At 30.7% G+C, this 14,406-nt stretch overlaps 3 protein-coding genes across 7 annotated transcripts; 2 read left to right on the top strand and 1 right to left on the bottom strand.

Moving 5' to 3' along the window:
- Positions 1 to 142: 142 nt before the first annotated feature.
- LOC126866324 (interaptin) lies at positions 143 to 9,164 on the bottom strand. Of its 5 annotated transcripts, none has more exons than XM_050619772.1 (9): positions 8,942 to 9,164; positions 4,661 to 8,384; positions 4,463 to 4,591; positions 4,167 to 4,336; positions 3,894 to 4,069; positions 3,595 to 3,805; positions 3,356 to 3,499; positions 1,944 to 2,107; positions 143 to 1,544 (listed from the first exon to the last, which is right to left on the bottom strand). In XM_050619772.1, the coding sequence occupies exons 2-8, from the start codon at positions 8,334 to 8,336 to the stop codon at positions 1,955 to 1,957; spliced, it is 4,659 nt and encodes a 1,552-aa protein (XP_050475729.1). In that variant the 5' UTR covers positions 8,337 to 8,384; positions 8,942 to 9,164; the 3' UTR covers positions 143 to 1,544; positions 1,944 to 1,954. The 5 variants fall into 5 exon arrangements, with proteins under 5 accessions (XP_050475729.1, XP_050475730.1, XP_050475727.1 ...); XM_050619773.1 differs by having other exon boundaries at positions 4,463 to 4,549; XM_050619770.1 differs by having other exon boundaries at positions 4,463 to 8,384.
- Positions 2,114 to 3,349, top strand: LOC126866344 (kappa-scoloptoxin(11)-Ssd1b-like). Its single transcript, XM_050619810.1, has 4 exons — positions 2,114 to 2,407; positions 2,497 to 2,685; positions 2,761 to 2,967; positions 3,068 to 3,349. Exons 1-4 carry the CDS (start codon positions 2,300 to 2,302, stop codon positions 3,254 to 3,256), a joined length of 693 nt encoding a protein of 230 aa, XP_050475767.1. The 5' UTR covers positions 2,114 to 2,299; the 3' UTR covers positions 3,257 to 3,349.
- Positions 9,165 to 9,587: 423 nt separating the features above from the next.
- On the top strand, positions 9,588 to 12,289 carry LOC126866341 (ribokinase-like). The gene is made up of 7 exons (XM_050619806.1): positions 9,588 to 10,304; positions 10,657 to 10,789; positions 10,881 to 11,007; positions 11,107 to 11,268; positions 11,342 to 11,433; positions 11,520 to 11,708; positions 11,939 to 12,289. The coding sequence occupies exons 1-7, from the start codon at positions 10,255 to 10,257 to the stop codon at positions 12,113 to 12,115; spliced, it is 930 nt and encodes a 309-aa protein (XP_050475763.1). The 5' UTR covers positions 9,588 to 10,254; the 3' UTR covers positions 12,116 to 12,289.
- The last annotated feature ends 2,117 nt before the right edge of the window (positions 12,290 to 14,406 follow it).

Below are 14,406 nucleotides of genomic sequence, written 5' to 3'. Positions count from 1 at the left end.
TAAAAGAGAAACTAATATTATAATGCAGTTAAAGATATTTACTACTATTTCAAATATAATATATACTACATACATACGCGCATGTGTGCGTGCACGAACACAAATAGGTGATTATATATTTTTAATACATACTAAACGTAAATTGGCTTGTGAATATTTCCTTTATATTTGTATGGGCTTTATATTCAATGATAATACAATGTTTTAGAATGGCTTATTCTTACATGTGTAACATTTGTACAAGAGCGACTGTATTCTTTACAACATACTTCATGTTTTTGAACAGTATTCAATGAAATTTCTCAATGTTGCCTTGAGTCTTATTTCATAGCCCCTTATGATCCCTAAAACATCGCATACGTTAAGTTCGAGAAAGGTTATACGTTCACTTTACTTGAAAAAGTTTTTTCCCGAACTTGTGTAGAATGTTACATCATCTTATTATATGTATGCATCAATTGAAAATAACTTTGTTTTATATTCTTTTCGTATTCATGATTTATGTGGTATCGAAGTAAAATACAGCATTTGTATTATAAAATAGTTCAATTTTTTGTTTTTTGACATAAAACATTTCCGACATGAATGCATTGTTTAAATCAATATTATAAATACGTATATACTTATATATTGTTTTTTAATATTTGATATTTGAAATATACATAAACAATAATATAAATAATCGAAACATATAATGATGCACATTACCAATTGAATAAAGATTATCTGAAAGCAATTTGATATATTTAAAATTATTTTAATCGTTACTCAATTATTCTTGTACTTTTTTTAGAGTGTAATTAGAAATATCTTCTTCTACATCTATGCTTGTTTTTATCCTTTTATAAACTGACCAAGGCACAACATTATATCAGTATAAAAGAATCACACATTACTTCTTAGTGTTTAATTTAAAATTACATTCTGTTCAAAATTTATTGTTGTGTGTGCAAAGAACACAAATTCACCCCAATGCTTACAATGGTTGTCTATTTTATTCTACAGTAATAATATGTTATGGAAAGTTTATACACACATATATAGAATAAGGTGTATAATATCGTTTTGGATAATGTAATTAATTATGCATTTGTATCATGAGTAATTTTATGATCTTTTCATTTATTTTTTACTTTTCTTTTTACATGAAATATTAAAGTGTAAAATCGATTGTATTCCCTATATGTGTTTTCTGTTTTTCAGCAAATTATACATTTTTTAGGCAAAGCATAATTTAAAAATTATTCAAAACAATAATATTAGATACCTTATCTGTATTGTATGTGATTATGCGTGCATGTAAATCCATATTCTAAATCATCTAATATTAAAATAGTTCATCCAAATAATTGATTCTATATTTTATATCTTAATTTAAAATAACCGTGCGTTGATTGATGTAAAATGACACCAGATCCATGACTTCTTTTCTCGCTTTTACGTTCCCCAAACTAATTATCTCGTTATTAATCTTCAAATCCAATTTACAATACTAGGTATGTTGGAATATGACGTTAGTACTTCCATTCAAAGTCATTGGGCATCTGTAGCACACAATTGAATTTTTTGAAGTCTTTTTAGAAGATATTTTAATTGAACTCATTGTCATTTTCATATTTTGAGTATCATTGATAATGCATTATAATTTTATATACAGTATTCAATAATAAATGATAAATGTGAGAACTAACTTTGAAACAATTCTTCTTTTATAAGGAAATAATGTATTATACAACTTCATATACAAATTATATATAACAAATGACAAACATGTATTTACACTTTGCATATTGTTATATGTACTATAAAATTATTACCACCACATGTAATACTTCGCCAAAATAATTGTTTCATTTCTTGTACAATAATAGTCTCTTATTTCTTTCTTAGTATATAAGTTACAAGTAACTAAAAACAGATGTACAGATAAAATGGAGTATTACCATTTAAATATTTACTGCACTTTTCCATCAATGTAAGCCTTTATGGCAGTTTGACATTCTACAGAACACCAATGCTGTATCAGCAAATACGTTTCTGATTCTAATGCTGCATCCAATTTTTTTCGCAAACTATGACGTAACAATGTCTTCGTAGCTTCCATAGACTGAAAATGAATAAACAGAATATTAAATAACAGTTCTCAATGCATATGCAAACAAAGAAAATTCAGGATGTATAGAATAAATATTAATTAGTTTTATACACATCACTGATACGAGTGCAAGAGCACAGTGTTCCTATTTTCATTTTTAATACAACATTGATTCTATAAATCAATTCAGTTGTATGTATAAAAATGATTATTTTAATTTATTTCCTATTATTCACGATAACTAAATGTTTTAGTTCTTATGTTATAATTAGCAGTAAATTAAATAATACTACATTCAAGTACTGGGATGGTGTATGTATATCCAATTATTATATAGATAGGATAGAAGATATTTATAAAATATTATATATAGAAAAAATATGTAATGTATATTATTACAGATTAATGGAGAGAGTGATTTGCATGAATGTGTAATAAATGCAGTATGTAGCGTAACTCATAACCGATTTTGGGTATCTAGTTTAACAGAAAGACTTTGTCGTTGTTCTAATGGAAAAGAATGTCCTTGGCAATGGACAAGAGAACTTGGAAATTCGTCTATTTCGCTTAACAACAAATCGCACATGAAGGTATGTACAAACATAAATTTCACACACATTTAAACCTATATTTAAAAATTATCTTTTTCTCTTTTATTTTTGCAGTTTTGTGCTCCAATAACAGAACTCAGCACATGTAAATATAATCAAGAAGGAATAGAAATTCATGGTAAAAGTGATAGAAATAATTCTTATCTAATACCATATAATGTAACTTTAAACTGTAATTGCCCAGGATTACATTACTGGAGACTTAAAAAATATACATATCTAGAAAATGATTTTATTATACAAACATTTAAATGTGTAAAGGTAGGTGTTTTCGAATATTTGTAAAATGTATATTTTAATATATTCTAATAAAAGCTTGTATACATTTTAATAAATCTTACTTTACTTTTTTTTTATATAGAGAAGAATGTGCAACACTTATGAATTTTGTGGACATATACGGTCTGATCTATACTCAACATACTATAGATGCACTTGTCCAGAAAATCATTTATGCATTTTCCAAGATAGAAACAAAGAGAATGTTCAAGAACTATTATATTCTGGTTCTGCTTATAAAGGTTACTGTCTACCATTTAACAATGCATAATGTTCACTTCACAAGTCATAATTTTAATTTAATGGACATAACATCTATGTATCTAAATAATAACAATATTATAAAAAAAAACTTATATAAAATACATACCTGTGAGGATTGCTCACTCATAGCTTTTAGGGTTGGTAGTAATTCAACCTGAAATCTATCAGGCCATAAAACTCGAGTAACAAGACCAGCCCTTAGTGCTTCACTAGCTGTTAGAGTTCTACCACCTAATAATAATTCACTTGTCTGCAATTTTAATTCAAATTTGATTTAATATTACTTTTACTACATGTAAGAACCTTGATTAATTATGAGAAAGATGTAATGCTTAATATACTTACAATTGCACTTCCTAATATATGTGATAAAGTAAATACAGCAGCACCTTCAGCAATTTGCCCTAATTTACCATAAGGTGTACTAAATGTGGCTTTGTCGCTAGCTATCACAAGATCAAATAAAGGCAACATTGTTACTCCAAGTCCAACTGCAGCTCCTTGAACTCCAGCAACAATAGGTTTGTTGAATGATGCTAAACTTTTAATGAATTCCCTAAGTACAAAAAAAATGAACTTTTTAATTAATTAAATATATGTAACATATGTATATGATACATATTTATACAAGGATAACTACATACTTAACCGCATCTGCCATTTCCTGGGCATGTATCCGCCGTTTTTCTTTATTTGTATGTAGCAACATAGATAATTCGAGACCTTCACAAAAACTGCTACCTGTTGATGTTAATAAAACAACTCTACAATCATCATCCTTTTTTAGAATTGATAATGTTTCACGAAATTCTTGCATCACCTAAAAGAATTAATGTAATGTGATATATAAATAAAATTATGTATTTATAACATAAAAAAAAGTACTAAATATATAATTTCCTCCATAATTTTATTACCTGGAGAGTGAGAGCATTTCTTATTTTTGTTGAAGATGATGGTGTAAGTATTAACTGCACAAGATTTCCATGTCGACGTATATTTATTTCCTTATTACTAAATTGACTTCGAATTTCCATTTTTGTTTTATTATTATCTGATTCTAGTGTTTTGGTTGTATTTGCATTGACTAAAAAATAATCTTATTCAGTACCTCATGTACTACATAAGAATGTAATTATTATCATAATTTAGTAAAAATATAAAAATTTATTATAAATACGAAATACTTTTACTTTTTCAAAAATGATTTCACCTTTATTTTTGCGATTTGTTGCTGAATTTGCAGACCGACTCCCAGCATTGACTACTGATAGCGCATTTGCAGCTTCTGCAAGGCAGGCTGAAAGTTCATCTTCTTCTTTGGAAAATTCTTCATTGTTATCTGGTTCATTTGTTTTAGCAAATGTAACTTTGTTCTTTGTAGTTTTCTTTGTTTTTGATGTTACCTTACCTGTAGCTGTACCATTTGATCTTGTAATAACTTTCCCTAAACCATTATTAGTTTCGTCTGTTTCTGGTTGTTTGGGATTTTTATCAGCTTTTTTTGAATCCAACTTTTTATTAAGACGTTCAGGAAATACCATTTTATCCTCTACAATGTCAACAAAATCAATTCCTGTGTCACTTTTTTGTACAATCTTCTTTTTACTTTTTTTTACATTTATTTTTTCGTCTTGTGAATGTCGTCTTTTTGTAGATCTTAAGGAATGGAATCCCCCTTCATCAACTTTAACTCCTTCATTTTTCTCTGGAGTATCAATACTAACTCTAGGACTTCCAGATGCACTGGAAAATGAGCTAGATGAATGTCTCCTAATTATAACAGATGCATCTGCTGCATTTCTTATTTTTGCAGGTAAAATAAACTCTTGAGATAAATTTATTTGTTTTATTGGTGTGGCTTGATCTCCAATTTTTTTATCTACTTGCATATCATTCAAATATATAGAAGTCCTTTTAGATCTTGGTTTTGATACACCTGCTGAAGTACGTAATCTTAAAACTGCATTACGTACTAACTTCTTTCTAAGTTTAAGCTCACGTTGTACTTTTTGTATATCCATAACTTTTGCTTGAGATTTGGTAATGGGAACTAATCTTTTTTTATCTGGTTGTTCTACATCGTACAATAAATTTACAACACCTTCATCTTGAAGTAATCTATCTATTTCGTTTATGATTTTCTTTTTTGGTTTAGAATCTCCAGCATTATTTTCTGTAGATCGTTTTGCCTTTGAAACTATCTTTGATCCTGATTTCTTTGATGTGTTTAATTTAGTTTTTAAGGTAGCAGTTTTCTTATTTGAAGATATGTTTTGCCTTAATATCTTTTTTACTGCTATATTTTGTTTAGCAATAGATTGTGATCTCTTTTTATTAAGATTTTGTTTTGAAGGTTTTATATTACATACATTTTGTGTATCATCAAGTTTGTCTAATGTTATATCTACTTTATTATTATTTGTGACATGTTCTTCTGTTATTTCATCTGTTATTATGACATCAACCTCATCATTGGGAAGCACCATGGTCTCCTTAGATACATGATTTTCAGTTAACAAGCTAATGTCAGGTGGAGCTTGGTCTTGAGGTTGCTTCTTGCCCAATGAAAGTTTTCCTTTATATACTTTTTGACGTTTTACAATGTTCTGTTGTTGTTCATGCTCCCTAGCTTTTTCTGTTAGTTTTCGTTTTCTACCTGATCTTGACTCATCTACTCGTATATCTGTTTTTCTTTCTGAAGTATGGGATTCGATAAGCAAAGAAGATGAAGCATAATCAGAAGAATTTGTATCCTCTACAGATTCTGTAGTTTTATTTTTTGGTTCCATTCCAATTGTTTCTTTCTCTGTTTTAGATATGATTTTTGTTTTTATTGCTTTAGAAGATTTAGTAGGTGTAGCTTTAATTATTTTCTTCTTCTTCTGTATACTTCTTGTAGATGATGCAAGAGGTAATTCCAGAAGTTGTTTCAATGCTAGTTCTCTTTCAACTAAGGGATCAAGTTTTGGTGGTGTGTTATAACCACTTTGTTCAATCTTTACTGAACGTTTTCCTTCCTCTGCTAAAATTGGTGGTTTTAAGTTAGACCAATCAGGATCAACATCACCTTCCAGTATTGCTAACAGCTCTTTATTATCAGAATTGCTTTCTTTGCTAGTTCCTGTACTAGTATTATCTGATGACTTTTTATCACATTGAATAAGGGATTGATTAGTAGGCTGAGGCAATGGTATAAGTGCTGGTAAAGCGGTTCCTGGACTACCTACTAATTTACTTGATAATCTCTGGGTTAGTTTTTTAACAAAAAATATATCAGGTCGTGGTGGTTGTTCTACTACTTTTTGTTTCTCACGAAATCGTTCTTTTAATGCTTCTGCTATTTCAACCTGTGAAGATTGGCTGGTTAAATTTCGACCACGATTAATAGGTATAATTTGCGAAGTTTGACTAAATGTCACAGTATCATGTGTTGAATCTTTTGTAGACTTCCCAACAGCCTGTGATATAGAATGAGTTAGTTGGTCTTTGAGTAATGATTTTATACTATTTTGTTGTTTCTTTATAGTTTGATTGTTATCAAGTTGTTCCTTTGATACTTGCATTTCTTTGTTTTGTTTAGCAACTTCTACAGCCTTTCCATCATCTACAACTGGTTCTTTTTCAATGCATGTAATTTCTTCTTCAACCAGCACAACTGTGCCTTCTTCTATAGTTCGTGTTTTTGTGTCATTTAGTAAACTTTTCAATTCAATTTCTACAGTATCTGGAGTTTTAGATACTGACTGACTATCATCTTCTGCATTTTCAACACCCCAATCATCAAAGATATCCTGAATTACACTTCTTTTGTTAGTTATGCTCACTTTATCTGCTTCACTTATAGATTTATTCCTTCCTTCTGTATTAGCAACATGTGTAGGTACGACAATTTTATTATGAATAATCTTCTTTTCTACATTAATTTTATGTGAACTATCAAAAGATTCAGTCTTGCCATTTCCATTTGTTGTTTCTTGTTCTACATTATATTTTGCATCAGTATTTTTACACTCTTCCTTTATGTCCTCTCCTTTAATATCAGTGCCTTCTTTAATACTTACATTCTTTTCTTTAATATCAATGTCACCTGCAGTTCCTAGATCATTAATTACCCCTGAGGTAATAGGAGTTATAGAATCGTTTCCTGTCTTTGTGTGATTTAATACTTCCTTATTGTCTTTCTGGCTACAATTTTCAGGAACTTCTTGAGCCACAATTTCTGTTGAGATTACTTCGATAATTGTTCCATCACTTTCTTGTGCATAATCTATCAAATTAAATTCTTCATTTACAATTTCAGTGTTCTTCATTTCTTTTTGTTCTGCAGAAACATTTTTTTCATTGGAATTTACAGCATCCTTTTCATGTACAGTTAAAACAATATTTTCTTCTGTACTTTCATTCATTTCATTAATAGTTTCTACGGTCAGTACCATTACTTCTGAACTACTATCAACTAGTTTAGACAAATCTGTGTCTGTATCCGTGACGTGCAATGTTTGGTCTTTATCATCAAAAGTCTCACTAAGTGTTTTAATTAATGCTTGACACTGAGCATTAGTATCACCAACTGTATCTATATTTAACACTGTACAAACGTTATGTTTCTCAATGTTTTGTTCACCCTCATTTGTATTAAATACTTCAACATTGTTTGTACTTTCTTTATCTAAAGATGTGTCATCTGCATATCTTGAATGATCTCCAACCTCGGTTGTATTTTCTGCTTGCTCTTCTTGAGATTTCTCATCTTCTTTACATTGATCATCAATTTGTGGGTCCTTATCTATTATTTCTTGTTCTACTTCATTAATCGCAGCGTTCTTTATGCTCTCTGTCTCACTACTTTCTTTACTTTCAAATTTTTTATTTAAATCTGTTATATCACATTTATTTACTACTAAAACATCTTGAATTATATTATCTGCACATTCTTGTGACTTATTTTCTTGATTTTCCGGAATATCCTTCACATCCTTTACAATATCAGTCGTTGATTCTAATATTAATGAAGAAGATACATCTACTTTTATCGATGATTCTACTTTATTAATGTTACTGTGCACTTCATCTAATTGTTCCATGGTAAAACATCAAGATTGTTACAATTACTTAAGAAGTCATGGATTGTCCTGTTGATAGAAAACAATTAATGTCATTAATACTTAAAATATATATTACAAATAAAATAGTCAATCAGAAAGAAATAAGTGTCAAAGTTTATATGTCATTTGCTTTTTTTAAATGTAAATTGAACAGTACGAAGTAGATCCATAATCTTATTATTTACTAAATACCAAATAAAAAAATTTTAAACTATCATAACCTTACTAAAATTTTTAAATCAGACGAAAATGAACTTTTAATTTTTTTCTCTGATTTAAACAAAATAAAATTGCAAACAGTGCACAAAAAAGGTTTAAATAAATTGCGATAGTTAATTTTATGTTAAAAAATACGGAAGTTATTTTATATCAACTAATACATTTCGACATTCCTGAGAACAATAGTAAATAGTGCGTTGTAAATTCATTTATAAAGTGATATAATTGATTACACGTTGCCCTACAATAATATTATTCGATATGTTTTAATTAATGCCATTGTACTTAGCGTTTTACATTGTTTAATAGTATATTTGTTAAATACATATGTATATATGATTTTAATGGCAGAGGAAGAAACTTACCAACCAGGACTGGCGTATCCATACCGTGTATGTTCCAGTGAAAATCACACATTATTTAAGTTCTGTAAGATTGGTTTTAAAGTAAAACAACTTTATAAACCAAAGATTTTATGTAAAATGCACTTTAATGAACCTCTGATGGGAAAAACGATTACTTCCTTATATCCAAACTCAATGTTTACAAGAATGAAGTCGAAGGTCCGTACTACTGTCATCAATTTAGATACTTTTTCTCAAAGTTTTTTAATGGAATTAACAAATTAAGAGGTATGAGATTTTCATTTATAACTAGAATTGGCATAGGTTCTAAGATATATAATGAAAATATAATCTTTATGAAATTATAACCGGTAGTTAGAAGTAATTAATTAAGGGAGATTATTATTGGCCCTTACATAGTAGCGTTAAAATATGAGAAGGTATTTAGTTAGAATTAAAAATAATTCCATTCCTATTTTAGAATATTATAAATAAATATATAATTATACTAAATTATCAATGAACACTTGACAATATAAATAAAGTAAATTATAGAATATCATTATCAAGTAAAATAATTAAGAAGTTATTTACTTTATGAAGAGGTATTTCTGTCAATAATAAAATAAAAAATTTCTTTTATTATTATTTGAAAAAGAGCTTCTTTTTATGCTTCGAATTTTTTCAGCGATAGTAGATAAATATTTATTTTATATGAGAATCATTCATTTGCCGATAGATGACAGTGAAATAGTTTTCTATGTATATTATTGTTTTGGTCATCTTTATCTGTACATTTAAAGAACACATTAATCGTAATTTTTGTATTCTTTTTAGATCTAATTGTAATCATGTTGTTATTTTCCATAATTGAAAACGTGATTATGAATTTTAAAGTGGAGAAGTTAGCTTTACCTATTATAATAAATGTATGATACATATGTAGTGGAACAAAATGTGTATTTTTAAAATGAAATAATAATAAAGACCTTAATATTTATTTCTTTTCTAATCTTAATACTTTATTTTCGTATTAAACTATCTCATTATATGAAATGAAAGTTCATTCGTTTACGTACTTGCACATGTCATTTCAGTTAGGTTATATGTATGATACAAAAAAGTTTTATCAAATGAATACATTGGTCCATGTGATAATTGCGATAAATCCAGATAATCAGTTTTATCGGTTGTAGTCGTTTATATGAATAGTATCTTTCATGTTTTTCCATTAAAAAGTACAGTTTCTACGTGACAGGCATTACTTACATAACCCCGATAAAGACGTTCTTGTCTTAAAAATTTTAAATAGTGACTAATTAAATCGAAGAGAAATGTCTCCAAAAATTGTTGTTGTTGGTTCATGTATGATTGATTTCACTTGGTAAGTGATCATTTTGCTTAACGTAAGTATAAGCAATTTGCTTAACTTCTTAGAAAATCTATAATGTAGGAACATTACAAAATGAAGATTAATAAAGAACAATTTCTTTTTATATGAAAATTAAAATGGAGTTCCTGCAATATTTGAATAACTAAGACTTATATGTATAATATACTGCAGCTGAATTATATATTTCCAAAAATAAAATCCTTATATTTAATGTTAGACATGTCGAATACATTAAAAAAATACAAATCTGTATTTAATCGAATGAATTTAAATTAAATATACTTCCTGTCATATTTATTACGTAATTTATTGTATAATTGAATGAATATGTATCATTTTCTAGCTTTTCTCCCCGTTTACCAAAACCTGGTGAAACATTAATTGGTACTAAATATGAGATAAAGTATGGTGGTAAAGGTGCTAATCAATGTATAGCAGCTGCTAAGCTTGGTGCCGCAACAGCAATTGTTGCTTCTGTATGAATTTTAGTTCTATTCGCGATCTTTAATAAATTATACTATAAGCAATAAATTTAAAACAATTTTGTGGTAATTAATTTTTATACAGTTAGGTTCTGATACTTATGCCCAAGAGTACTTAAAAATATTTAAAGAAGAAAATATAGATGTTTCTCACGTTCAAATACAACCAAACCAACACAGTGGAATAGCACATATTACAGTTACCGAGAATGGTGAGTAATAGCCATTAATTCTGATAGAGTTTGATAGAATTTAGTTTTACAAATGTATAAAGTGCACGAAATTTCTCGAGAAAAATTTGACAATTTTAGGCGAAAACAGTATAGTAATCGTATTAGGATCGAACGCGTTGATGAGTTCCAACTTTGTGGACTCCGCGACCAACATGATCAAGAATGCTTCTATTTTATTATGCCAATTTGAGGTACCTCAGGAAATTACTCTACACGCTTTAAAGATTCACAAAGGCCATGGTCAGTTGCCCTTCGTAATGTTTTATTCTTCCATGAAACACACACATTAGTTATGGAAAATGGAATGTGATAGGTTTGTCCATTGTGAATGGGGCACCCGCTACGGAAAATGTCCATCCAGATTTATGGAAACTCTGTGACATATTTTGCGTCAACGAGATAGAGGTATCTTCGAACTATCAAATTATAAAAATTAATTTTTTTTTTAGGAATTTATTTTTAATTTAATTGTAACATGTATTTATCTGTAGGCGGAATTTATGAGTGGAGTGCAGCTTCAGGGACCATCAAGTATACAGCAGGCTGTTGAAAAATTCTTGGATAAGGGTTGCAACATAGTGATTATTACTCTTGGAGAACAGGGAGCGGTGTATGCGTCTCAAAGCGATAGAGTAATTAAAAAAGTTTGTACTAGTCACGTTCAGCCTGTAGATACAACGGTACGTTCAATGATCTTGTTTGTTTAGTATGCAGATATAGAATATTTGTCTGTTTCGCTTGTTCTAAGCTTTAAGAATATTTTTATCTTCCATTTTTAAATTTCCTATTTTGTTACCTCCTTATACATCATCTATAGAGAAAAATTTGTTTATGCTCGACAATTAATTTATAAGCCAAAGGGACGACAGTCCGTGAAATCGTATCGCTGATATTCACGATATATGTACAGGGAGCTGGAGATGCATTTCTAGGCGCTCTTGCATATTTTAAAGCTTATCACCCAGCGCTTTCGATGGACGAATGCATCCGAAGAGCTTGCGTCGTTGCCACGGATTCCGTGTTGAAATTCGGTACACACGCGAGTTTTCCGAACAGGAGCAACCTGTCGCCGGATCTGTTCGCTTGAATTAATAAAAATGTTGTACATTCTATACAAACGACACATCCTTCCGACATCTGTTCCTTCTTTTATTGTTATTTTATGTCGTTGTTCTTCTTGCTTCTTATCTAACTTTGTCATGTTTTGATAATAATAAGGTATTGTTAAAAAAGTAAAATAAAAATGAGCGATGATTGTTTATGTATACTCCAGCTTCATTTTGTCCCGTGTTTTTTGTTGCATCCAATAATAAAAACGAGGCGACTCTTACGCGAGAGGAAATTGTATAACGTTGACTGAATAAAGTTTTGCTGTTCTATTTTATATTACTACTATATCTTAATTAGTGTAAAGTAATCGAAGAATGAGGTTTCGAAATATTAAAAGTGTTTAAAACGAGCCACGAAAACAAATCATAAAATTCTATGAATTCCCTCTATATTCTATTTTCCTTATCGCATAAAATAAACCTGACAGTGGGTCTCAATTTATATTTTCTCGGTATCCAGTGATTCCAATATGTTCGTTGATACACCCATACAAAAATCTCCGGTACATTTATCAGATTACGGAAGATAGTGACGCCTATTTTCACAAAATGCTAATCTCTCTCATGCATAGTATTCTGATCAATTCTAAAGTCTGTACCGCAGCACGCCTCTGATTGTCGCTGTTCTTCGAGACTGTACATGGATTTTTATTAAAACTTGTATAACTCTATACAAGTAACGAGCAAAAATCTATGAAAAGATCAGACTCTGATTGCATTGAATTTTAAATATAAATATAATATAAATATTTAAATATAATAAAAAACACTAAATTTTCATATTAAACCTTATTTTAATGTATAAAATAAAATTGATTTTCCCGCGAAAGATTCGTAAAGCATCAAGATCTTCGATCTCGCGTGAAATCCCCGAGACAATGTTTTCAATATTCCTCCGGGCAAAACAATAGGAAAATGTAAGAGACGTTGCGGGAATGGTAGATTGCGAGAACTCATGGAAAATCGTTGTGATCAAAATCGTTCATTCTTTATGTAAGAAACAATATTACGTGAAAGTGTCCAGTTCTGGAATTTGACTGGTTTACGCGAATGACGCGCGAACTAATACAAATCCCATCCATCTAGACCCGGCGTTATTAAACGACTAGTCAGCCGTGTCCTCAAACTGGTGGAACTTCTGATCACAAACGTCACCGCCTGCGTAAGAAGTCTGCCACAGTAAAATATGTCGTCCCAAAATGCCAACAGGCAAAGGAGGTGTGTTAATTACGTGTGGTAACGCGAGGAATCACGATCCACCATCTCTCCCTTTTCTCATTTTCCACGAACCGGTGCCACTGGCCGGTACCAGCCTATTGGCCACTTTCCTTCCTTCATAGATGATCGGTGACGTCTGCGCCGGAAAACACCGCTATCTTACATATTTAAGGGGACGCGTGTTGATGCAAGAGGAAATGAAACAGGGACCCCATTGACGTCACGACGGCCAATAACGAAGAAAGCATCCACGATGGGAAACTAAATATCACCCGGTACGAAACAGGGGATTGGTCACTCCCGAGGTGGAGATGCGGTGGCTACCACCCACGGTTTCTTTACCTTAAAACTCCGGCAGTGGACAGGGAGAGTTCACTCAGTTTTCAGCAAACCGCCAGGAACGATCCAAGCCTCTTGAAACAGTTCTTACACCTCGACGACTAAATCGAACATTTCTCGGATAAGATTCGGTGAGAACGAGAGTTGAACAGGAACTTGGTCGGAAGTTTCTCGAGTATCGATCGGTGTTGGCAGTTCGTCAACTTTTAGCCTAAAGAAGCAACGATCAATTTGGATCAAATTTTAAACCATGTCTCTATACACCGTCGTGGGGATCATTGTTTGTATTCTGCTCGTCAACTTCACAGAGAAAGAATTTACAGAGGCCAGGATACGATCGGAGAGGTTCCACGTTCGCCATCAGGGTATTTATCGACAACTCCGCAGGGTACGTCATCTGATCGAGTCTAGTAATCAATGGAGGTCAAAGAATTTGTCGAAAATCAACGACGACGGGGCCGTATGGATGAATTCGATAGCTGCGCAACGAAAACGACGCAATTTGGAAATAATAAACGATGGGTTCGTGGTGGAAGTGAGCAGGTTGCAAAATGCATCGATCTGCAATTACACGATTGAACCAGTCGGGGAGATATTTGGCAGCCGGGTGCTGAGCAATCTACATCACATCAAGTGCAATCCAACCGATCTTGGTAACAGGTGTCAGAGTAATAAGCCTCATTGTTGTATACAGACCTATGAAATAATAGAC

Source organism: Bombus huntii, chromosome 6, assembly GCF_024542735.1.
Source record: "Bombus huntii isolate Logan2020A chromosome 6, iyBomHunt1.1, whole genome shotgun sequence".
Lineage (NCBI taxonomy): Eukaryota > Metazoa > Arthropoda > Insecta > Hymenoptera > Apidae > Bombus > Bombus huntii.
This window is presented reverse-complemented; position numbering and strand designations above follow the sequence as displayed.

Coding starts and splice junctions, on each gene's coding strand:
- LOC126866324 (XM_050619770.1), bottom strand. CDS start 8,336: ATGGAACAATTAGATGAAGTGCACAGTAACATTAATAAAGTAGAATCA. Junction 4,337..4,462: donor AACAAATCGCAAAAATAAAG/GTGAAATCATTT, acceptor ATTATTTTTTAG/TCAATGCAAATACAACCAAA. Junction 4,070..4,166: donor GAAATGCTCTCACTCTCCAG/GTAATAAAATTA, acceptor TAATTCTTTTAG/GTGATGCAAGAATTTCGTGA.
- LOC126866341 (XM_050619806.1), top strand. CDS start 10,255: ATGTCTCCAAAAATTGTTGTTGTTGGTTCATGTATGATTGATTTCACT. Junction 11,269..11,341: donor AAAGATTCACAAAGGCCATG/GTCAGTTGCCCT, acceptor GGAATGTGATAG/GTTTGTCCATTGTGAATGGG. Junction 11,709..11,938: donor TTCAGCCTGTAGATACAACG/GTACGTTCAATG, acceptor ATATATGTACAG/GGAGCTGGAGATGCATTTCT.
- LOC126866344 (XM_050619810.1), top strand. CDS start 2,300: ATGATTATTTTAATTTATTTCCTATTATTCACGATAACTAAATGTTTT. Junction 2,408..2,496: donor CATTCAAGTACTGGGATGGT/GTATGTATATCC, acceptor ATATTATTACAG/ATTAATGGAGAGAGTGATTT. Junction 2,686..2,760: donor ACAACAAATCGCACATGAAG/GTATGTACAAAC, acceptor TTATTTTTGCAG/TTTTGTGCTCCAATAACAGA.